At 41.3% G+C, this 25,770-nt stretch overlaps 1 protein-coding gene across 2 annotated transcripts in view; it reads left to right on the plus strand.

Annotated features, from left to right (window-relative positions):
- Nucleotides 1-25,770, plus strand: part of SLC9A7 (solute carrier family 9 member A7) — a 73,191-nt gene that overhangs the window by 14,536 nt on the left and 32,885 nt on the right. For both annotated transcript variants that reach the window (XM_074607953.1, XM_074607943.1), the window contains exons 2-7: nucleotides 18,693-18,892; nucleotides 19,143-19,220; nucleotides 19,946-20,022; nucleotides 21,030-21,142; nucleotides 22,528-22,633; nucleotides 22,923-23,064. In XM_074607953.1, coding sequence (XP_074464054.1) covers nucleotides 18,693-18,892; nucleotides 19,143-19,220; nucleotides 19,946-20,022; nucleotides 21,030-21,142; nucleotides 22,528-22,633; nucleotides 22,923-23,064 — 716 coding nt within the window. The remainder of the gene's footprint in view (nucleotides 1-18,692; nucleotides 18,893-19,142; nucleotides 19,221-19,945; nucleotides 20,023-21,029; nucleotides 21,143-22,527; nucleotides 22,634-22,922; nucleotides 23,065-25,770) is intronic.

Consider the following 25,770-nt stretch of genomic DNA (forward strand, 5'->3'; position numbering starts at 1 on the left):
CAATGACAATCTGATGCATCTTAAGTCGTCATTAGGTATACTCCTAAATTTTACAATTCTTACTATAGTGATTTACCTGGTATGTTGTATTTGCCTTACTGGTGGAGAAACTTGAAACAGCAGCTTGTTGATGAGTATGGATTTATGGGGAGCTCCTGAGCAGGCAGGGGTTTTACGTGGTTCAGAGGTGGTGGTCTGGTGCGACCAGGAAGGTGTTCCAGGGCTCTTAAAAAGTATTGGGAAGACCTTACTGAGTCCTGTTAGCCAGAGGTCCATTCCATAATGCTGGGCTTCAAAGTTAAGGAAAATGAAATTGAAAACAATATCCTATTTTTAAAATGTCTGGAAAAAAGCTCACTTTTGTGCTGTAACTTGAACTGTCCAAGTTCCATGGACTTGGGGTTGCTACTGGGATTCATATTGGCAGGATGTGTTTTGCTAGACAAGTGGCTGTATTGACCAGGAAAATTTATCTATGATTTAATAGTTTGATATGCTAAGATCAAGCAATTTTGTTGTAAGCTTCAGTGAGCAGCGGATCAGCCAGTACTGAAGAAGTCACCTACCCTGTCCAGAACAAGTTGCAGAACAAATTGCTGGGGCAACAGGTACCCCAAGGAGAAATGCTTGGCTGAATTGTATCTGTGGAGAGAGATTTAGCCAAGGAGAAGGCAGTGAATTCAGTCAGGCTTATTGAAATGGGCTGAGAGACTGCCTATGGGAAGACAGAAGTATTCATATCTGGGAGAATATGAATTTATTTATTTATTTATTTTAGGGATGACAAAACAGTGCCTGAAAAACTAGAAGCTTTTCTGCAAGGAAGAAAAATATTCTGATTACTAGTTTAGGCTTTTCATTGCTATATTCCTGTGCTATTTGGCACACCTTTCTACGTTGTCTGTGAGTCACAGCCCAGTAATCTCAAGTCTTTGAGATGATAAATAGGAAATCTTGAAAAAGAACAATTTCTCTCAGGAACTTAATTGGAGAAGGGGCTTCTGATTGTGGCCGGGGTTAGACTGTTGACCTATGTGACATACCTTTTCAGAAGTCAATGTCGGTTGCACCATCTCTGGACCACATATTGCTCAGCCTGTAAAAATGCTTTTAGTCACCTGTTTATGCTGCTACATTCGTACTCCTGCTTACTTAGTACACCTGAAGGGATGGTGTGATAGCAGGGAGCAGGGGAACAGTTGGGCCACTGCTGCTCATCAGCCTAAAATTAGGACCCAGTTCTTCTCACTACCTGTTTATGTGGGATGGAAAAAAAAAGGTGTGTGTATTTATCTACAGCTCCATGAATTACCATATTAGTATCCAAGGATTGTAAAGCCTTAATTATTTTTGCCTCTTAAAGATGGAAAATAGTACTGGCTCTGAAGCTTGCAAAGTTTGCTCAAGGCTGCTTGGGAAACTGGCTGCTGAACTCTGATTGTGAGTCGTGATTCTGTCCTTACTCAGCGATTTCCACCAGTGTTGTCTCTTCTGTTCAGGGAAAAGCAGAACCCTTCACTCTCTGCAATGATCATACAGTGCCCTGATTAAACATGATCTGACTTTGCATAGCTTAATTGTTCCTGTAACGTGCCCATGATTTTTGCTTTATAGCAGCTTTGCGAAGCTGGCAGCTGCCATGTTCCCTATGGGAGAAGCACAAGTGTTAGAGAACACGCAGGTGCTGGAGTGCCCCTTCCCCATTGCTGAGTCTTAACCTGGCATGGGGGCATGTGAGTGATTTCTTGTGCCTTTTGTTTCCAGCCAACAGTTATAAGGAGAGCTGGTTTTGTTTGCCCCTTTTTCTTTTTTTTTTTTTTTAACGGGTCTCTGAGTATTGGTAAAATAGTTAACAGGGCGAGTTCCTGGGCTCTTTGTGGGTTTTTTTGGTGTTTGCCATGAGTATCTTGCTATTGGGCACTGTGTACATTGCTCATCTCGTGAGATCTGCTGAGTCCTTTATTTCTGTGTGATTCAGTGCAAGATTCTTAGTTACTGTTGTGACAGGAGAATTGTGGCATAACTTGTTAACTTTCAGTTGACAATGATAAATCAATGATAAATCTACCACTTAAATTGCTGGAAAAGGTGGTATTTTGCTCAGAGGGTAACCAAAGCTGAACCCAGTGTTTGAAGCAGATCTTTTAGTAGCGATTTACTGGTTCAGAAACCAGTATGCTGGTTTCTGAATAAGTAGATGTTGTACACTTAATGATATTATCTGCCAGATTGTTTTTTATTGTTATGTTTGTGGTCTAAAACTTGCCTGACTGCAGCCTGAGTGTTTTCCCAATGATCTGGCAATTCAGTCTGTCAGCATTGAGCATGAGTAACTGGGCACACCTTTTGTCTATGTTTTGCTGTTATAACAATCCAGAAGGTGACAGTTTCTCCTGCACCCATCTGGATCTCATAACCTGAAATGTTATGGTAATAATGATAATGCTGTACTCACCTGCAAAGTTCTGCTGCTCCTTCTGAAATATTACAGTTGTTTTTGCAAGAATAAAATGATAGGCTAAGTATCCTGGTTGCTTCCTTATGATAATTAGCTCCGATCCTAAAACCGATCCTGTGCACCTGTGGGTCTGATAGCTGGATAACACTTTACTGTAAGGAACAGTTATCCAATTTGATCTTCTATTTATTGTTGATTAACCTGCTCATATTTCATAACAAATCCTCTTGCTTAAATTGATACAGCTTGTTAAAAGCTTTGCAAAAAAATGCAATGAATGTGTGTTTACTGGGTTGCATTATCTATTGTGTAATCTATTTTTAGATTTGAGAGGCAATTTTTTTATTCACATTGCGTTATAGCAAAGGCACTGTGCAGCTGGTCTGTCTGCTACTGAGGGAAGGCTCACTGAAGCAGTAATTCTCTTGAGGTCCTTGGCATGAATAGGCATCGCAGCAGTAATTTTTCTTTTCTCAAGAACTACTTTAATTGCTACAGCTTCAGAACGTATCATTGTCAGGAGCTGACACGAACATACTCTTTGTACAAAAGCAGCAGAATGCTCCACAGTGCCCGTAACAGCGTTTCGGCATATTCATAACCTCATTTTATTTTTGTCATTCCTGCTTTATGTGACCTATTGATCCCTACACAAAGGAGAGGGGAAAGGTAGTCTTTTTGTGTATTCGGGAGGGAGGATGCTGTGAAACAACTTTGTTTATACAGAAGCACTTTGCAGCTTTTGAAATGCAGCATCTGAATGATGTAGTGCTTCATAAACCCTTTTTGACTCAATTTCCCCCATTTTCCTGTTTTGTTTTGAAGAATGTGTACATTTTCTAGCTGACTGTTGTACAGATCTGCAAATCTTCAGCGCATGCTCTGAAAGCTTGGATTTTCTTTGGATGGATTTTCGTTATGGCCCTATTGCCGTTCTTTGCAATCTAAAGAAAGCCTGCATTCATAAGGCTTACTGCATCTGCAAAGGATGAAGAATAAGTAGGAATGATGAACTCCAGTGGTCATGAATGGACGGATTGTCCCAGGCATTTGTTCAGTTCTCGGTATATTGTGAAGTATTTGGGCTGGCAAAAAATGTTAGCTTTGGGTAATGTACTCGTTTTATTAAAAGCACAGGAGAGTACTCAGAGAGAGTGTATTCTAAGACACACTAGTACATCACATGCTATCTCTTGTCTTAAGCATGATTGATTTGTTTATTTCTCACTGAAAGCTTGTAACTTTAGATTTTAATTCTACTTTCCATCGCTAGCTGTAGCTGCGCTTGTCTTATCAGACAAGTCTTATCAAAATGGTACTTGCAATTCCAAGTGGAATGCTGCATTGTGTTATGCCAGGATCACTGAAGAAGGAAGACCTTGCTGTACTGGCTGAAGATCGGAGTTGATTCTGGAGTCTGAAATGTTCCCTGTGATCGCAAATATAAATAGTACCATGACCAAGAGTTGTGTGCATTCCGATACGACTTTGTCCTTGTCGTGGTGGGCGGTAGTAAATGTAGTTGCTGTCTTTAGGATCTTTGCTTGTACCAGTCTTGAACAGAGCAATGTGCTTTTTTGCAGATCTCCGCTAAGATATGCATGTTCCTGGCTCGACAGGAATTGGTGTGACTGCGTTCCCTGACATCAAGACATCTGTGATTATTGCTGATAGAAGTTGCTAACTGAATATTTGCACTTCTGTAGGCATCAGTTGCCCAGCTGTTATCTGTCAGGCTGGATTTACATTTCTATAGTCATGTCACAGATAAAACGTGTGTGTGGGTATATATATATACACACACACACATATATTTGTTGGTTTTTTTTTCATGTTCCTATTTGATAATTTTGATGGGTTGTGCTGAAGGAACCGGCCTGTATAGTACACTTGTATGAACCAGCTTCCACGCTACTTCTGGCACAGAAAATCAAATAACAATGTCCAATATTACTATATCCCATGGTCATGTGGACTCCTAGGATATTTCACCAGGTCTTTCGGAAACTGCAAAAGCAATGACTGTCACACTCTGAAAGTGTACTAGACCAACCTGTGCTTAGCTTGTGTCCGCTCTAAGAAAATGCATCATCATCTGTGTGTCAGTGTACCTGACCCATGCTTCAGCTTTAGCTGCATAGCCCAACTTGTGCTTTACCCTGCGCTCAAGGGTACTGTGTTTCTAGCAGCGATGAAGGTCAATTCCTAGATATTGTTGGAGGCAGAGGGTGTCCAAAACAGCAAATGACCTTGTACTGTTGATTTGAAAGGTCTATTTTATTCACAGTGTCGATTCCTCTTAGCTCCTAGAAGAGAGCTTGTATGTGGTATATGGAGCTGTTATCATGTAAAAGAAGGAAGTTTTCTTCTTTCCTTCTCCTGTTCTTTTGGAATATGATTGTTACTCTCTGGGGGTTCACACAACTGCTAAATCCCGTGATGTGTTTGCAGGAGAGTGCTGTTACTCCATCTTGCAGGTAAAGAGTTGTGGCAAGGACAAGATCAAAAGCATTCACTGAATCTCTTTCAGTTGTCCCTTTTTTGATGCCTGTAGTTGGGATTTTTCTTCTCTTTATGTGGAATTTTTCTTCTCTTTATGCTCCCAGATATGCTCTTACATATCAGTGAAGCTTGGAAAGCGCACTGCTCTTGCAGACCAGACCTCTAAATACTTGTTCAATAATGCCAAGTCATGACCCCTTGTGAAAAATGGCTTGTGGTTGTTTGCGCCACCCAGAAGCTCTTATAGGCTCAAGCCTGGAATCCAGCCCTGCAGACAGCATGGCTTCGCATTAAGGCTTTGTCACTCTTGGAAGAGACCCACCTTGCTGATATAATTTCCAAATTTTAACAAACCGACATGGTCCTAGCGTGCAGCAGCCTCCTGTGAGTTGTAACAAGTCCAATCTTAGAGTAAATCCACGACGTGTGTTGGAATGAGGCTGGATTTCATGCTTGAGCTGTCTAACCCTGTGCAATGTTCTCATGTTCTGCCTGCTGATTGCTGAGAACAGAGAGCAATTTTTTTAAAACAAACTGAAATGAAGTTTATTGTGCAGCATATGTAGAGTGGGAGAAGTCAGTTTGCTTTAGAAAATTGTGTTCTGCACAAAAAACATGCTATTGGAGTTAAGAGAAAGTAATGGTAGCAGTAATGGAGGGAAGACACAAATCAGGGGATGCAGCTCCGTGTGGTTTTGGTTACAGCTTCTTTGTACTTTGCTCTTGGTGAGCATTTTTGTCTTCGCTTCTACAGCCTGTCATCAGCCTTCTTCCTCCCTCTCTGAGCTATGTGGTGACCTTACACAATGTCTTCCCTGCTCCAGCATCTGTGGGTTTTCTGGTGTCCCATGAGTTCGTGCTGTAGTTTTGATCAAGGTAAATGCGGAAGCCTAGGTAGATACCCAGAACTATTTCTAATCTTTCATAACCAATGGCAGAACTGTGATGGATGCCTCTTTGGAGGTACTCATAAGCTAATTTGGACTTTTCTTTCTAGTGTAGTAGGTGATTGTCTTAACAGCTGCAATACAGAGTCTTTTCTCACTATTGTAACTTTCCTTTTCAGAACTCTTGACTTTCCTTTTTGAATCCCCTTTTAAAAAACTTTCATGGAGGTCTTTAGTTAATCTCTTATAGCAAATGTATTTTAAAGCACAGGCATTAGTAAGGATAGGATTTAAGCCCAGCAAAATAACTTGTACGTATTTCATTTGACAGAATTTGCCTTGCTTTTATGAGACATTTCCTCAGAAACTGGAACTGTGGAGTGTTGTTCTGACAAAAATATTTTCTGCTCCTTGTCTGCAAAAAATCAAGTTACTTTCATGTAAGCACGCCTCTTGCTAAATCTGCAGCAACATTAGGTGAGGATACCACAGAGACCATTCAGTCTGTCAGTGTTGGATTGCAAAGTCTTGAATCTTGTTGACATCTCTGCAATTTGTTTGGCCTTAATATTTAATAAACCTGATACTGTGCAATCTCCGGAGTGAGAACAGGTCTTTTAAAAACCGCCTTGTGCCTTTGCTGGGGTTCGCGCCAGGCTCTTTGAATTCAGAGGTATGCTTGCAACACCATGTCTGGAGGGTAAAGCAATATTCATCAATTTTATGGCTCCTGTTGTATTAAACTTTTAAGCAGTTTGCAGAAAGAATACTTTATATATAGCACAGCGGGACCTTGGTTTTGCTCCTGATCAGTGGGAACTACTGAAAGTCTCAGGTTGCCTTTTCGGGAGGGTGAGTATTAAGAAGTAAGTGACTTGATAGAGGCTGCTTGTCCGGGCAGCGCTACAGCCTGCATGTTCTGGTTGTCTGCCTGATGTAGAGTGGCTCGCTGGGACCTAGACTTTTCCAGAGGGAGCTGGTTGTTGAATGTGCAGGAAATGCATGAGAGGTGCAACCTGCACCTGTCAGTGAAATGGCAACAAAGCTGTGGATAAAGGTCTGCTGATGTGCTAGAAAAGAGCAGATGGGGCTGCTCCATGAAGACAAACTGGGTTTTTTTTGTCCCCTGCCAAAAGCCATGGGGAACCTCGGGGAATCCAGTCTGAGTAAACTGGTTTAGGCAGCGTCTGCGAATATAAAGGTTCTTTCATTTCTGAACTTCTGATTTGAGCTCTGGTTTTGTCTTTAGATACACAGGAGTCAATTTTCAGGATTGCTAACTGTCTGCAGGTTCCCACCATTTGGACTTATTTATTGTAGTGGAAAGTTTTCATTCTCTGCACCTTATATCCCAAATTTTCTAGCTTGAGTTGGAGGCTGCTATTGAAACAGCTGGCTTTTCTGCTTTTGGGGCAGCCTAAGCAAAGAATCTGACTTCCTCCTTTCTGCAAACCCTTAGCCAGTAGAAAGTCACGCAGAAATTACAAAAGTTACTTGTCATTACATAGGCATATTTTGCCAAGGAAATCCACGATAAACATAACACTTTGAATTATTTTTGTGTAAGAAGCTGCATAGCTGAAATTGAAAAGCACTGCTCTAAGTTATGTGCTTTGGGAGTTTGCTAGAAGTCCTCCAAAAAACTGTTCAGTTTTTAGACCCACAGAGGTGGCTTTTTTTAGGTTTCAAAAGTGGTTTCAGCAAGTAACTTTGAGCTCACATCTAAAGGAAAAAGCTTTTTTTTTTTCTTTCTCTTTTTCCCCTGGAGGCTTGAGACAAATTTCAATTTTCTTTTTCTCTGTAGTTATGTATGGCAGTTGCAAATGCATTGCAAGAACATCCCACTTGTCTCCTAATGTGTCTTTAGATTTTGAACTTGAACTTTAGTATTAGATTCGTTTGTCAGACTTAAGTCAGTGCTTATACTTCAACACTGTAATTTGTTTTGTTTGCCGTTAATTACTGTTCTCTGGTTGGTTTGGTCTCCTTTCTTGAGGAACAACCTGAAAAATAAATGTGCGTGAGCTCTTGCAAACTGCTAATGGCTTTTAAAAGGCAAATCATTAAATCATAACTCTCTTCAAGTGCACCAGGGACTTTCAGTGTCTGCAAAAAACTAACTTCATTTTTAGTACTTCTGTAGCTTTTATTAACATGAATCGCACAAAGGAGATCCAGTGTCTGCCTATGGGGTGTAAATGAACTCAACTCTTAATAGTTTGAGACACACTAAGACATAGCTTCTGGCATATGGGAAATACCATGTTTGGCTGAAAATGCTCTGTTGGGCTGGAAGCTTCAAGCAATGGGTTTAAAGAAAAAGTTATTTATCTTCCAGTTTGGAGCAGTAACGGGAGGAACAGGCAAGCCTAGGCTCTGACTAGTTTCTCTTCTTAGCTTGTAAGTGTACTAGTGTAACTTTTAAAAATACAAAGCTTGTTGTAAAGACCTGCGTGTTCTCTGAGGATGAGTGATGTTGACAGATGTAGATTGTCTCAGCCGTTAAGTGCAGGGTGGCGTAACCTGTTAACTGCACAAACCAACATTTTGGGGTTTTTGTGTTAGTTTAAACTATTTATCTGATACCAGAGCCCTTACAGCCACATCACTATTAAATGAGGTACTTTTGTGGTTTAGGATGGCAGTTGAAAGCTAGACAAAATGCAGTATATCCTATTGCATGTTGTTGTCACTGGCATGTGTATTATTCTGTTAGGCATTTTCTTTGTCTAAGTAAAGAGTATCTTTGCAGAAGTGAAAGTGAAGTGAAGCCATAATTAGCTGATGCTGTATTGCACTTGAAAAAATCTAAATGAAAAAGTAAAATGAAAAGGCCATGAAGGTTGCATCTGAGCAGTAGTGTGGCTGATTACTTAAACTCATGTATGCAAAAATGGTAAAGGATGTGCATGGTGAGCAGCAGTGCTTGGTTTCATGGCCTGCTTACTCTCTGTGCTACCTCACACATGTGGGTGTGAGTCTGTCCCCTGTCCTCTTAGTTTAATGGAAACTGGGAGTTGTTCAAGTTTCTGATGACAAATGTGTAGGTTCCCAGGTTTTTATACATACCATGTGCAGTTAATTCTTTTAAAAGCATGTTGACTTAAGCAATTTTCTAACTGAATTAGTTGGACATAGTTAACCCCTTGTATAGTTAGACATAGTTAACCCCTTGTTATTGATAAAAATCATGTCATGAGAAACTACTAAGGAAGTTTGTAGGGTATTTTGGTGACGCTTCTCTGAAGCAGCCCTGACAGTGCAGTAGTGTGAAGAGAGTGAAACAGAAAGAGCCTTCTTTTGACTTGGTGCCTTCCTGAAAGGGTACCCATCTGCCTTGGGTGCAAGAATTGCTTTATAGCGATTATTTTGCTTATGTCCAAACCCAAGATTTTAGTGTGGGGCTGGGAGTTGTTGTGGGAAAACCTGCTGGTTCAGGCTGAGAATTTCTTATGTTTGTTCTTGAGGTTGTATTCGTTTGAAAGAGTATGCAGGGGAGAGGAATGAATGGCCAAAAGATAGCATAAATAAATAGTTTTATGCACTTAAAATGGCTAGGATAAGAGCAAGCTCATGGGGTGTGCAGTGGTTCCGCTCGTGTCAGCGAGGTCAGCCTTTGGAAGGATGTTTCACTCCTTACCTTTTTCTGTTCTGCCAAGGGGCCTTGCATCAAACCTCTGTGGTGTCAGTGGGTCAGGCTTTTCCACATCACGGAGATTGGCTGCTCTTTATCTCTAACAAATCTGATGTTACTAGCACTCAGCTGGCACCTTTGGACTAGGAGGGGACATGAAATCATAGGTTCCCAACCATGTCTGTGCCACTAGTGAGACATGCTGGGGTTAGAGTTGCGGTCGGATGCAGAGGAGAGCCGAAGCAGATATGATTGCTTGGGCATCATGCTGGCACTACTGATGCTAAAGAGGCTGGAAGAGATGGCAAAAACGCCAGGCTAGAGCAGCACGCAAGATCTGTCAGGAGCAGACAAGGAGGCATTAGTCTGTAGTGAGGGCAGAGCAAGAAGGTGGTGACTGGGAACTGTAGGGTGAGTAAAGCTTGTACTGCTTTAAGAGGGAAGAAGGAGGAGGGTAGTAGCAGGCTGCATAGGAGGTTGGGAATTGCAGCTGTGGGACCTGAACAATGTGCTGCTTGTGAGGAGGCTGAGATTTTGGCTGGCTTTTCCTGTTGCAGCTTGAAGTCCGGTCTGTCTTCTTCCTCTCTAGTTCATGGGAATCAGTCAGGAAGATATAAGTGTCATAAAACTGCTCATGTGCCCCAGGCTGTGGCAGCAGCCATTTGCCTGGCTTCTGCAGTTAGTACTAAAAAAACTGCTTAAATTTTACACCATATATGAAAGCAGAAAAAGCAGTCTTGAGCAAGTAATTGTCAGTTTCTTTGATCCTCTCTTCAGCTGCCCATAAGGTCCTAGAAGAGTATTTCCTGGCTCTTTTTGGTTCCTAGCATGTGAAGTGGGATGGATGTCAAAGTAGTTGAGTCAGTGGTCTGAGCAGCTCTAGAGAGGCCTTGAGAATTGTGGTGTTTTTGTGGCAAGGCCATGGCCACCAAAGTGCCCGTGCTCAGAGCAGACCACAGAAGGGCAAAACAGGGAACGTGGCTTCTCAGCTCTACTTTGGGAGACATCTGTAAGCAGTAGGTTGCCCCTGTGAGATGGGATAGATCTTCTATGGAGCCTGTGTGTGTTTTGGATGTTGCAATAGACAAGACTTCTGTGGTCAGACATAATGATCACAGAAAGCCAGAGCTGTTATCTTGCCGCTATTTCTGTCTTTTGGTTTGGTGCATTTCCTTGTAAGCCACAAACCATCTTGTTTACAAGCGTTGGTTGGTCTTCTGCCCACAGCTACAGTGCATGGGCCTCGCTTCAGCGAAAAAAGATTTCCTTGAAAATTCAGTCAACTCGAAACCTTTGCCTGTCTGTACAGGTAGGAGGTTGTGGTGTTAGTAAATAGATAGGGATTGGTGCTAAAAGACCTTTGGGAAGAGAGAAGTACCTTTCTGATGCAGATTTTAGTTCATTCCCCTTGCTCAAACTTCTGCCTGTTCTTTTCTTGCTAACTCTTTGCTTGGGTCCCTGTCCTAATCGGAAGCTCCCAAAAGGTTTTTTAGGATCAAGGCCTCCACACACATCCGTCACTTTAAATATCCCTCAAATGAGCGAAAGCCTGAGGCTGGGATGCAGAACTCCTCATAGCAAGAGAACAGGCTTATCTATAGTTAACAGCTCTCCTTGTAGCTATTGTGGGGTCTTTGAACCCAAAGCTGTGCTGAGATGGATGTATTTCTTGCCCCTTCCCCCTTCATCCTTCAAAATTAAATGACAGTGTCAGCAAAGAGATTGCTGCTGCTTAATGAGTTTCAATTGGGATGCAGATTGAAGTCTGACTCCTTGCAATGACAGATTAATAACTCCTTCTGCTGAAGCTTTACCACACATTTTGAGGGGGGCGGCGGGGAATAATTATTGTCTGGGCTTTTTTCTTTTAAACCGGGAAGCTTCATTTAGTGCTACTGCCTGAGCCAGGTGATGTTACTGCAAAGCTTTTTGTAACAAGAAGCTTGATGTTGTTATTTTTTTTGGACTCTGAGGAGCTTGTGCCCTCCTGTTTGAGATCTGCCAAGCGTTTCTAGCATGCATATGCAAATGGAGAGAACTGCAGTAGTGAAACAGTACAATTAAATAGGAAGTTTTCTGTTATGTACACGATAGAGCTGCTGCTGCTCCTGTCGTTTGTTCTTGAGTGTGTGTCAGTGTGGTCACCAATGTTCCTGGGGGAAAGAATCTCAGTGTTTGGGGTTTTTTTTCTTCATCTGGTTTAGAAGTCTGTTTTGAAAGAAATGCTTCACCTCTGCTCCTGCCGTAGTGGACTGGGATCAGTTGCAGTTGGTGCCCTGTTAGGGAGTCCCTTCTGTATGGGGCAAGGAGAGGGAGCCAGAGTGGGGCAGAGGTTGGTAGTGTTTTTGTGTTTGCCCACTGCTGCTCATGCCTCTAGGAACGTGTGTGGCATTAGTATATGTATGGCTTTCACTGCTTTGGGTGTTATAGCTAAGGAGGGATACTTACATTTTTGGAAAGTATAAAGAATCTTTTAAAATGTTATTTATAAAATATTTAACAGCAAATACTCTGTTAAATCTGTGTTGCATGTAACAATGGTTATGCGGTAAATGAACTTGAAAACACGTGAGCAAGGAGAGTTGAGATTAGTTGCGGACTTTGAGCTTCTTTGTAATTCCTGACAAATACCTGTGCCTTTTGTAACTGTAGTGTCTGATTTCCAAGTTGAGAGTGTCTCTTTAAATTGTCTTCTGTGGCTTGTTTTGAGCTCTTCCACTGAGTCATTGCTAAAGTTGGGAATTGGGTCTAGAGCCTTGACTCACAGTCCTGTGCTTGGACCAGAGGCCACATGCTCTTACCGCAGGGCAGCAGTTTCTTCCAGGGCTGAGACTTCAGTTCAGGCTGTTCAATATATGATGTGGGGTTTTAGTTTTGTTTTGTTTCCTTTTTTTTAACTCTCTCGTTTCTGGATTTTTAGATTCCAGGGGAGAATACAGGGAGCAATTTCTCTTACTGGTTTTCATTTTGCCACACTTCTTATGATCCTGTTTCTGTGGTTCCCATCTTATTTGGAACAAACTGGAGTTGTAACTGTCCTGTGCAAATGTGAAGCTATATGTAAAACTTAATAATTCTTCAGAAATTAACTATTGAAATTCCAAAGCAGTCTTCTGTTTAAATCTCTCAGTAATTGGATTTTTAAATTACTTTTTTTCTGCCTTAAACCTCTTCTTTAACCCCACCGTCAGTAAGAACATTTGTTACAGAATAAAGCACATCTGCCTGCTTCTGTAGTTCATAATTTTTTTTACTGTTTCACTATACATATGAGTATGTAGATTGTATATACATGTAGAGTATAACATGACACGACCTGCACAAGAATTAGTTCTCTTAGGAAAAAAACAGAGCAGCAGTTAGTCAGAAGGCATTTTTGAGCATCACAGAGACTGTTGTGGATTTTTTGGAACCCAAGGCTCATGAGAAGGTGAGGGTGTGCATGGTGCACGCGTATCTGGCAGCGCAGAGCCAGCAAGTTAACTTGACATTTCGTTCTGCACAGTGTCCCAATAACTTTATTTTTGAGTAATCTGTTTATTTAATTTCAAAACCATGCTTAGTTTGGCTTATTTAAAAAGTGAATTAAATGCTTATTACAAAGATGCCGTTGATATCATACTGCTACGTTTGCCTACAAGGAAGAATTACCAGATTGTTTACTGTCTTTTAACTTCCTTATCTAAAATAGTCCTAAGGCAATGACAAAGCATGACCTTGAATCTGTTATTCACCATTTTCGGTGTTGGATATCCCCAAAATTTCCTTCAGACTTCAAGAAATGGCATCACCTGCCTCCATTCCCTGTCGAAAAAACACGTTTTTTGTTTTTTTTTTTTCTTCCTTTTTAACTGAAATGGGGTGAGGACTTATTTTATGTTTACACTGCTGAACATAAACTGCCCTGCCAAAGACGAGGATTAATTTCAAAACAGGCTTCTCATTTTTCAAGTCCTTCATCTTCTGCAGCGAGGTGACAAGCTGATGAATGCCATGCTGGCAGCACTGCACCATTAAGAAAGCAGCTAATAGATCAGTGATGCTGAGTTGGAGACCCTAACGGAGGTCTGGAGCTCTGCAGTTGCTTGCCTAACCCTTCTTCAAGGGGTTGTATAGCAGTGTTCCCTGCACTTCTGTGTGGGACAGCACAGTGAATGGCAAGCAAATGATGTACGGAGTGGCTTGCTAGCGTTGCTGGAGGTGGTATGTAACATTTGATCTGATTTATTTTTCTTTTAATGTGTGACATTACCAGCTCATTTCTGGATCAGAAAAAATGCTTGAATTACTTCATAAGAACTATTGAAACTTCCTCAAAAATCACTATCAAATTTGAAGGTGTGGACTGTGAGGTTCAAAGGTTGACCCTGTATTAGGAAAAATGCTGTGTAATATTAGTCTTTTGCGTTGGAAATACTTACAGGGCTTTTTTTTCATCCTTCTTGCCAAGTTTTTCTTCATGTTCGTTTCTTTTTCTTCAAGCTGGTAAGAAGTCCCGTTTGGGAGTAAGGAGGAAAAATCTAGACTTTCAAATGTAAGAAATCCTTTTTGTGTATTCTTGATGTGGTTTTTCAAAAGCAAACAGGTATTTCACTCACCATCACCTTGCACCACAAGGAAGCTGGTGTCCAAGTACCCAAAATATACTATTCTGCCTCTGTGGGCTGCAGTAATGGGAGACAGGCTGTGCGCTGAGGTGAGACTGGATCTTACCGCTGACAGTGCTGCCCAGCTTGACAAATTAAGAAATGGTTTTCTGTAGTGTCACTTTCAGAATTTGCTACTTTTTTCTTGTGGCATTAGCAGTGGTTGAATGTCTTCTGGTCACTCCCTCCTGCCTGCTTTCCAGAGGGCAGCTTGTGGCCCAGGGCAAGGGGCAAGTCAGGGCGGATTGAGGAAGTAAAATCGTCCCCTTCCTGGTCTGCTGGATCACCTTGGGTTTTATGATCAGACTTGTATATTGCCATTTCTTCTCTGATTTAGAGTCAGCAGTGCAGTTTGTCATTTAAACACCACCAAAAAACCCCCACCAAAGCAACTCCAAAACAATAGAAGTCCCCAAGGCTGACCCAGGAATCAACAAAGTTGCTTTTAAAGAAACCTTTTCAGCATAAAGTAGCTGTCTGAGGGTCCAAATGTTTGTGGGAAAGAGTATGAATCACAGAATAATCGAGGGTGAAAAGGACCTCTGGAGGTAGTCTTGCCCAGCCCTCTGCTCGCAGCTGGCCCCCACAGACTGCATCTCTCCCCGCCATATTCACGTGAGTTTTGGCTATATAGAATCATAGAATGGTTTGGGTTGGAAGGGACCTTAAAGATCATCCAGTTCCAACCCCCCTGCCATGGGCAGGGACACCTCCCACTAGACCAGGCTGCTCAAAGCCCCATCCAGCCTGGCCTTGAACACTTCCAGGGATGGGGCATCCACAGCTTCGCTGGGCAACCTGTTCCAGTGTCCGACCACCCTCACAGGAAAGAATTTCTTCCTAATATCTAATCTAAATCTCTCCTCTTCCAGTTTGAAACCATTACCCCTTGTCCTATCATTACACTCCCTGATGAAGACTCCCTCCCCATCTTTTCTGTAGGCCCCCTTCAGGTACTGGAAGGCTGCTGTAAGGTCTCCCTGGTGCCTTCTCTTCTCCAGGCTGAACAACCCCAACTCTCTCAGTCTGTCCTCATAGCATAGGTGCTCCAGCCCCCTCATCACTTTTGTGGCCCTCTGCTGGACCCATGTCCTTATGTCCTTCTTGTGTTGAGGACTCCAGAGCTGGACGCAGAACTCCAGGTGGGGTCTCACCAGAGTGGAGTAGAGGGGCAGAACTAGCCTCCCTCGACCTGCTGGACATGCTTCTTTTGATGGAGCCCAGGATACCGCTGGCTTTCTGGGCTGCAAGTGCACATTGCCGGCTCATGTTGAGCTTCTCATCTACCAGCAGCCCCAATATGCAAGGATGGAGATCATACAGCCTTTGTGGACAGTCTATTCTGGTGCTTAGCCACTTCATTGTTTAAAAACCAAACACAAACCTTACCTACTTTTTTTTCTCTGCATTGCAACAGGTTTGTTGCCTTTAGTCTTAATCACCATGCACTTTTCTGAAGAGTCTGTCCCTCTTTTCTCTGTCTTCCCAGTAGAGAGCTGCAAACAGCAATAACACATCTGCTGAGTCTCCTTCGGGCTGAAACGTGGTTAATACGAACTGCAGTGAGTAGGGAAGGACCCTCAGTATTCAGTGCCTGTCTCTTTACCAGAGGCGTATGAAAGAAATGGTATCTAATCAGATTTGAGTTCACCGATTGATCCAGTCCACTGATTCACAGTTTGAATTCGCTGCTTGAACCGTGTGTTGTGGAGTGTGAATACCTCCGGTTCCTGCTGAGGCTCCCTGAAGCCTCAGGGCTACTTCTTCAGCAGAGAGTTGGACTGGAAACCACACAGAGCGCGGCTGTGACCAGGAACAGGCACTCACGCATGCCTCTCTGAATTCATATTCTCGCTTCAGTGACTTCTGTGCTCAAACAAAACCAAAAGTAAATATGCCATTTTAAATGGTGTATTGTTAGATTGGTGTTGACTATGTCTGAAGTCTAATGTTTGTTATCAATAGTGATTTGTTTCAAAAGGGAAAAAATATTCCCAGCTTTTTAACGCTTCATTTCCAATAACATGTTCTTTGTGTACCAGCTGTGTGATCAACATTGTAACAGGCAAGGTACTGGCAAATACTTTCTTCATTAAAAGTGATAATGCAAGTCATCCATACAGGGCATTAAGTACTAATTTTTGAGATTATCCTTCCTGAGAGCCTTTGAGCAGTGATGTAACCTTGCCCCTGCAACACTTACCACAAACTGAAACTTTGGAACTGTGGCTATTCTCAGATTTGGACGTGTTTGTAGCCCTTTTCTAGTTTGTTTCTCTTGTGACATTCTTGCAGTAAAAGACAGTGCCAGGTTAGTGGCTCTAACTCTTCAGTGTATAAAAGTCTTGATGTTCATTGGAAAACTGAAAATGGCTTTCATGAAGACTTAAATTTTTTTTTTCTTTTTTTTGGAAAAGCATTAATGACTTCAAGATTTCTGCAGCTCACATCTGTCAAACGTGTCCAGCTGACCCATTTCACTTTAACGTTCAAAACTCGTTATTTTGGGACTGTATGATAAATATAGCAGTATACTCGTACCTTTAAGATTGGGGAACTTTCCCCTCTCTTAACTCATCTTTTGGATACTGAGTGTGTGTTTTGCTAATGAAGTGAAGTGTGTGTTTTGCTAATGAAGCTGTCCATGGCATTTGTATGGTTCCTTAGCCCCTTCTGTTTTCACACCTATTTCCTTTCATGACTAAGCCCCATGTAGCTTTAGCTGGTCGACTGCACCCTGCCTTGACCAGCTGCATCTGCTGGCCTCCTGCCTCGACACCAGCCACCCTGGTCCCAGCTGCATCCTGCTGTGAGACAGCAGCCTGGCAGCAGGGATCGGATGTTCCTAATCGGTATGGTGCTCGGTGCAAATGTCATCCACTTTCATATTTTGTTGGTAGAAGGTGTATGAAAACAGGGTATTTCCCTGTAGCTGGGTTAGCTGGGCCATGGGACGCTGAGGGTTAAACGATGTTTCACTTCAAACACTGGCTATCAATTATGGATATAATTGGCGTATCTTCAAAACTTATTTTAAAATAAACGATATATTCTATTCTGGGGGGAAAACGGATGAGTGGATTATATGCAGTTGTATGATGCGATCACATCCTGCTCTTCAGCGCATCTTGCTAATGCAATAGCAACAGGGGTTGCCCATCTGCTTTTGCAATGACTTCACTAAAGGACAGTCTCCGAGCCTAAGAAGCTATTACGTCTATCGGTGTCCCCCTCTCTATTCTCAGCTTAGCAGTGCAGATCTGGCTTTGTGCCACTGCTATGCATAAGCTCATCTGTACAATTTTCATTCTGGCTTCTGATTTATTACAGGATTTCTGGCTGATGCTGGTTAGATCAGCTTTTAACACTGACAGTCTTCCCGATGTATCCTGTTGAGCCCAGCTCTGCCTAGGTGTGAGGGGTGTGAGAGCAGCAGGAAGCTCTGGCTGCTTCCCTGCGTGGGTTGGTGAAGATGTCTCTAGCCATAACTGGTAGTGCAAGTGGCCCTAAGCCGTCACTTTTGTGCAATGCTGCGTTTCTGACGTATCCATCATGTGTAGCTGTAAAATGCTCTGGGGTTGTTAGAAGCATGCTTGTATAAGCCTCTGTATTTAAATTGTCAGCTTTTGAAATTTCAGGAAGTGGATTTATCTTGCTGGGGGCGTTTCTTCCCGTCTGTTCTAGTTGACTATGTACTTTTCTAAATAAAATACGTATTAATCTTCCAGTTACTTTTTAATTATCTTATTGCTGCTATGTTCTTTTGATCATAAAGAGGGCCGGAGACAAGCTGAGCTGCCCACTAATGTCACAGCTACTATATGCCGTACCTTCTCTTGCATTAAAACTTTTTCCATTCTGAACTGGAAGTGAATGAGGTGTGTTCTTTTGGTTGGCTTTTTTGGGGTGCAGTTTGGTCACTCTTTACACTATGCCATGAAGATGAGTCTGGGTTGGGTTTTTTTGTGGTGTGTCTATGGTAGGATTTGTCTCTTTGTTATACCTCGTTTATTCTCTGGTTATTACCTGTCAACTTCATTTACCATCTGGTGAAACAGATCTATGGATGCATAGGGTCACAGGGAGCAAAACCAGCATTGACTACTGACTTGTCAGCAAAAAGATCAAACATCCATCTTCATTTCGCAGTTGTCTGGAACGAGGATTAAATTGTAGATCATCCTAAGGCGACAGGGGAGCCTTTAGTTAAGTGGTTATCAATTTGTTTACTTACCAGAGTAAAACCACTTCGACTGTTCTTATACATTCTCTCTTGTTCTTTTTTTTTTTTTTTTTTTTTTTGGTACACTGTAAAAGGAACAGTGCTCAGTTAAAACCTTGTGCTTCTCCAGCCTCCTGGTATGACCCTTCCATTAGGTTACAAATTATGTTTTTGTCATTGTGTTTGATGCATCCCTTGTTGGTAGTGTTTTCACTGCAAATGTCTATCTTGCATGTATGCTTGTAAGGCTCGTGCATTATACCTTGGACGTTGTTTAAAACTAGAAAAGTGAGGTACAGGAGAGTAGCAAATCAGCCTCATGGATTTTTTAACTTTCTTCCAGGACTCATAGTTGGGGTGATCCTGAGATACGGGACTCCTTCTACCAGCGGCCATGACAAGCCGTTCAGCTGCTCGCAGGAGGACAGGCCATTTACAACCCTGCTGGTCAACGTCAGCGGGAAGTTCTTTGAGTATACGCTCAAAGGGGAAATAAGCCCTGGGAAGATCCACAACGTGGAGCAAAATGACATGTTGCGAAAGGTGAGGGCAGACCACTTCTTGTGCCTGGATGAGTGCTTCTCCACTGTCTGTGCTTCCCTCCCTTCTCTCCCATTTGAATGTCAGGTAGTATCAAGTGTCTGTATTCCTGATAGTAACAGCACTTCAATGCTTAATTCAAAAGCACCTTCTGTATTATATTGCTGCTGGCCAACCCGTGCTCTGTTGCATGTATGTACTGCTTTCCCAAATTTGTTTGGGTCTAATTGAAGTTTCATATTTTATTTTTTAGGTAACATTTGACCCAGAAGTTTTTTTCAACATTCTACTGCCTCCTATTATTTTTCATGCTGGTTATAGCCTGAAGAAAGTAAGTGTAATTGTTTCTGAGGAGAATAGCCCTTTTTTTTTTTTTTTTTTTTTTATTTTATGTGAGACTGCTGATTTGTTCAAGAGTGCACTCTCCATTTCAAATGTATTTTTTAATGGCAGTAAGAAAAATCTCATTTCCTCTATAGATGGTTAGGTCATATTGTTTTAAGATAAAATACATCTACTTTTTACTATAAACACATTAAGCTCTATTTAATCTTGTTGATTTGTTTTCCTTCGAACTTTGCCAGAGGTTAACATCGGTTTCATTTAAAGTAGAAGATGTCCTGCTATGAATTGTTTTGGTCCTTCTCAAATACCCGAGATACAGTAAACTATGCTGAGAAGTGGACCAAAACCTGAATCCCGGTGGGGATTCTGCCTGCAAATGGCAGAAGGGCCCAGATTCTGCTCTCGCTTGAAGATACCGTTAATTGGTGCAGGTTTTCAGTTTTGCAACTAACTCCTTAGGTCTCTTATGAAAACATCTGTGTGGAAAGCTTCCTGTCAATAAGCTGCATGTAGGATTTAATACGTGGTTCAAATGTGGTTTATTTGATTTATAGAAGTTGGACAGAATTTACATTGGAGTAAAGGAAGCATTTCTCTGAAATGGAGGGATGTTTCTGTGTATTAATGCAAGTATAGTATTGCACTGTATGTTTTTGAACAGCTGATATAACTTGTTTTAAATAAGTATATAAACCTCTTTTTCCTATGCAGAGGCACTTTTTCAGGAATTTGGGCTCCATTTTGGCTTACGCATTTTTAGGAACAGCAGTCTCTTGTTTTATCATTGGGTAAGTGAACTCTGATATCAGTTCTTTTCTGTACTAAAGTTTAAATTGATAAAGTGTATGTTGAGTCTTCCAGATTGCCTCAGTTTTGTGATTTGTTTGTTTGAGGACTTTATTTGTGTATCGTCCAGACAAAATGCAAATGTGGCTTTTGCTAAGGTTTATCTGACTTCTAAACAATGCTGTCCATTGAAATGATATTGTCAAGTTTGAATCCCTTGACAAGAACACAGCAGTAAAGAGCGGTGTTGAGTTTTTTGATGTAATGGTCCAATCCAAAGCAAAACCTTGTTAGACTCTTACTGGAATGGGCTTTAACTTGAATTGTGGACACTACTTGTAATAGAATTGTAGCTATCAAACTTTGAGCTGTCCCTTTGAGTGCCCACACATATGCACACGCTCTCTTTCTCTTTCTGCATATGTTTGTATATACATAATTTTGTGTGTTATGTGGACACTCACGTTTAGTTTGAGATAAGCTAGTCCTATTGGTTTACTTGCATACAATCTCTTATGCTGCTAATATTACTGTGTTTGGTGTATGGATATTCTGAAATACAGAAATCCTGATTTGCATAGGTGATCTTGGTTTATCCCTCAAAGAATTTCACTAGAGAAATGCTTTGAAGGCTATTCTTAGCTCAGAGCTTTTGGCCTATGTACTGCATTGAGAGAAGCAATATTGGGGGGAATTTTGAGCAGGAAAACGTTCCCTTTGGCGGAAAAATCAAACAACCTGTAGATTCTGTGTACTAGCTGTGCAAACAGTTTTTGTGCTTTTATTACTGGTTTTAAATGATGTATTCTGGATCATATATCACTTGACTTAGTTCATAGGGAAAAGGGGAAAATTAATTTTGGGATCTTAGTGTTAAACTGTGGCAGTGTCCCACAGAGCTGTAGCATAACCAAGCCCACCTGAAATACTGTTGCTTCTGCTTTTCCTTTGCGTGTCTGAAATGCACCATATTGTTTGACTTGGATTGTTTTATCCTCTTTCTCTTCAGGAATCTCATGTACGGGGTTGTGAAACTAATGAAGTTGGTGGGTCAGCTCTCTGATAAATTCTATTATACAGACTGCCTCCTCTTTGGAGCGATAATATCTGCCACTGATCCAGGTATCTTGCTTGAACATTTTTTAATAACCTTCTGAAATAATCCTATTGCTAGGATTTTTGGCTGCATAGCACGGAGGTATTAACAGCACTTTACTTTCAGTTATGTTACACCAGTATCTCTGATCCTCTTCTGTGAAATGCATGCAAATTCTGCATGTTGTGAAAGCTGTTCTCTGTCAGTTTGGTGCTGGTATGGTATGACGTGATGGTCTGTTTGGGGAAACATGTAATTTTCTTGTTCAAATACTTTAATTTTTTTTCCCCAGTAGTTTTTCTGTTTAGTGTGCATCAAGTTTAAGACTGAGAATAGATGAAACTACTATATTGTCTGCATAGCAGGACTTCCTTCTTTAGCTATATCGCTTGGGACATTGGATAATTTAAGAGTAATATTTGAGGCTTTTAGGATCTTCAGGTGTTGAAATCTTTTTTTATTTTTTTTTCCTCCTTTAAATGAACTTAATGTTTTGCAAGTTTAAGCAGAAGAATACTCTCCTGGCAAAGTAATTTGAGCTTTTGACAAAATAATCTGGTCATCCTTCAAATTCCAGCAGGCTCACATAGGGGTGTCTGCTTGACAGGTCAGTCTAGAGAGCTGGTGTGTGTCAGGGGCCAGGGTAGGGAGTGGTGAAGTATGAAGCTTGACATTTAAAACAGCTAATTTGAGGTGCTCAGTGGTGATTTGTGTGAAAATGGGAAGTAGCTCCTGTGATTGAGCCGAGCTCTGAACAGCTGGTGGTTGCACACAATTTATGCAAATAATCACTGTGTGATTTTTTTTTTTTTTTTTTTTTTTGAAGCTCATGTATGGGAACTTCTTCAAGATCATGGTCTTTCATCTCAGACTGAAGTTTCTTGAAAGGATGGTTATAAATATTTAGCAGTCTTGCCCTTTGCAAATTCTGCGCAAATGCACACTCCTGTGGCATAGTCTCTGCTTTGGGGAACACTTAAGATTATTAGCACCATTTTACAATGGCTGAAATAATAAAGCTATGTCAACAACCCATACAGCCTTTAAAAATAGCAAGAGCTGCACAACGTATTGTTGATTATCTTATATGGAACATGTTCTACAAAAAATATCAGGGCTTTGGTATAAGTGCTTTGTCTGCCCCAAGCCCTTTGGTCATGGGGGCTTTCCTATAAACACTGTGCAGGTGGGAGAACAACACAGCCACTTCCTAGTGGAGCTGCCTTAAAACTGATGGTGGAATTACTTACCTATAAGATAAACATGACTAGTCTGTTTCCCAGTTTAATTTTGATCCTGTACTTCACTTCCTGGGTTTTGTTGCTTTAGGCAAACTGGAAAGTCTGTTCTGTCAGCTCACACAGTCATTCCTGAAGTCAGCCATTGTGGTTTTTCTCTCTTCTTTCTGTAGTTACCGTGCTAGCAATATTTAATGAGCTGCATGCTGATGTCGATCTCTATGCCCTTCTGTTTGGGGAAAGCGTGTTGAATGACGCTGTTGCCATTGTATTATCTTCGTAAGTAATTACCTGAATTTCTACTCTGAATTTACTTAATTGCTTTTGGTATTTGTCTAAAATAAATGGTTTTTTCTGAGAAATGTTATTTTAAATTTAAATGGCATGTCTTGAACTGAATTGATAAACGTTGCAAACATTTGACAAGATCCCTCATGCATACGTACACCAGAAAGGCAAATTTGCCTTCGGTATGGGATCGTCCCCTCTGTTGCTCAGGTGTTGCTGTTATGGAATAAAACTTTGCCAATGCCCCTTCTAACTTCTCATTGTGTTACTCTTTTTCCAGGTCTATAGTTGCCTACCAGCCAACAGGTGAAAATACCCATGCTTTTGATGCAGCAGCGTTTTTCAAGTCTGTTGGTGTTTTCCTGGGAATATTCAGTGGTTCTTTCATGATGGGAGCAGTGACGGGGGTTGTGACAGCCCTGATATCCTTTTTCATGTTTAGCTCTTCCAGACTAGATGTTACATTCAGGTACTAACAGGGCTCACTTCTTTGCAGCTATAGCAATGTTGGCACTAGCTTGCTTTAATCTGAGTGTGAAGATGTGGTCAGTATTCCTGTAACCTTTGCCTATAGAAAGGCGTATAGGTACACAAACAAATCACCTTTTTCCAATATAACTGTGGCCACACTAGAAATTCAGTGATCTTGCTGCGTGCTGCAAGCTAAGGGGAAGCCCTAAATGGTCATCTCCTAATGTTCTGCTTCTTTTTAGAAAATTTTAAAAAAATGGTTTTTATTATTTTGCTTGAAAGACACTTCATATGATAACTGGTGTTTGATTGTGTTGTCAGGAAAATCACTAATAGCTATTTCTGACCCACAGGGCTCTTACTTAGAGTCCTGCATTTAACCTTTCTGCTGGAAATCTGATGTCATCTGTCTTGGATAAGACTATATCTCTACCAGAGTTAACATCATAACACGACCTGGCCTGCTCTCTTGAAGCTTACTGTCACTGTTTGATTAGAGCTCTGAGGTGCTCAGCAATGATCTGTTTTGTTTTAAGCTCAGGTAGTAGACCTTATTAAGCCTGACATACTCTAGAAATTGTGATGCTTCTTCAGGAAAAAAATTCAAATTATTTGCTTTTAGACTACCTAGTATATTTGTAGACATTCCAAATGGCTTTGATCTGCCTAGGTTTCTTTCTGAAAACTGATCTAAAAGGGGTAGGATGTACTGTTTTATACAGTAATCATGAACCTGTGATTCTTCGCCTTAAGTAATAGTGTATATAACAAGATACAGTTGAGACATACCATGCAGATTTGTCTCATATATGTCTGCACAATGGTAACCCTTCAGGGGTAAGGGGAAGATGTGCTGTGATGCTTTAAGGTTTGGTCTTCCAGTTCCACTGTTCTGCAATCGATGTGGCCCAGAACCATGATTCTTCAACTGGTTTTTAGGCTACCGGCCATCCACAGCTCTGGTTGATCAAATACTGTTGCTGTGGGTTTTTTGGCTTGCTGGTTGGCTACCAATTACAGCTGAAATGCATTCAGATGCATTTTGTAAAATCACGCTTCTGAAGCAGCAAGTGGTTCTTGCTGTTTCTAATGTTCGTGCTCAGGAGGGCGCATGAGGCTGGGAGTGGGAAGGCAGTTCAGAAGACAGCCTCTGTGGGTTATTTGGTGGTGGTTTTTTGTTGTTTGTTTTTTTTAAAAGAAGAATACAAAACAAACAATAAATCCTTAAATTGTTGCTCTGTTATACAATTTTAACTATTTTCTTTTTTAAAAACACTTAATGTCATGCAATACTGTAGAAGCAAACTGTAAATTTGCATTTTACCCTTCATAGCTGATTAAAACCCATAACTTACATCATGAATGAAGTAGATAGACTGTTATTCCTGTAGCTGTGAAGTACCTATAACTGTATGTATAACCTATAACTGTACCTCTCTGAGTGAGGGGTTTCATGCAGTCCTGCATAGTCCTTTGAAAACAGACAGAATACTTGGTTTCCAAATATCATGCAGATAATACATGTGGACTAGTTCTGGCTTTCAGCAAGCTGCCTTGACCTCACTGTCTGTGGTTATTTTTATAACAGTTAAGGTACTCTACCACTTTGCATTTTCTTTCTAAATTGCAGAATCTGCATGGTTGAAATGAAGCGAAGCAGGCCATGCCTAAAGAAAGAAAATTGTCTTTGCTTTAAAGTTAAGAAAACAGAAATATTGATTTAATTTCAATTAACACTTTGGTCAATTATTATATGAAGTAATAAGACGATTTTTCTTTACCTTTCTCTCAGCCTGCGCTTCCTCCAGAATGATGAGCATAGGTTTACATTTCAGATTTAATGAAATGTTTTGGTATGGTTACTTACAATAACAGCAAGGGGAATAAAGACTTTGATTCACAAAGGTGCCAGAAAAGACTGAAAATGAGGAATCTGTTCTGACAAGGGCTCTTGCCTACCTTCAGGGAAACAAGGTTCAATCTCTTACTCTCCCATGGAGTGACAGTGGCTATCCAGTTTCCCAAGCATCCCATGAATGCCTCTTGAGCCAGGCACTGGGGTAAACTTGTGGTGGAATTATCCGAGTGCTCTGTGGGAAGATAGGTTCCAGTTGTTGCTCTGGTGAATGTTGCTGCTTCAGAAGCACGATGTTACAAAATGGGTCTGTTTAGGAGAGGAAAAAATATAGTTCAGTGTGACAGTACATCCTCAAAAGTTTTAGAGAGATGGTTTATCTGGAGAAGTGACTGTGTGGAGAATAACAGCTGTTTAAAAAAAAAATGCTGAGTCTTATATTTGGTGTAACATCAACTGTCATGGAGAAATATACATATTTTTATGATGGTTTGGGCTTTTGTTTAGAGTGCAGCCTTCTGACAAAGCAGGGTTGCAGGTGAAGGTGTGGCTGGAGTATGTGTTTCGGTACCCTCACCCTCATCCAAGCCAGCAGAGATGCCAACAAGAAGTAGGAGTGGGTGGCTGGCCTCAGGATTGCTTCATCCTAACCAGGCTCCCATTGAAACACTGCCAGTTGTTTGCCTCTGTTAATCATTTGTGGCTTGTTGTGAATGCTGTATTCTGTGATAAAGCCCACAGGAGACTGTTTCCACTGAGCCTTCTTGGCTGCCTGACTGCTGCGAGCCCCAGACCTCCCAGG

Source organism: Larus michahellis, chromosome 1 (assembly GCF_964199755.1).
Source record: "Larus michahellis chromosome 1, bLarMic1.1, whole genome shotgun sequence".
Taxonomy (NCBI): domain Eukaryota; kingdom Metazoa; phylum Chordata; class Aves; order Charadriiformes; family Laridae; genus Larus; species Larus michahellis.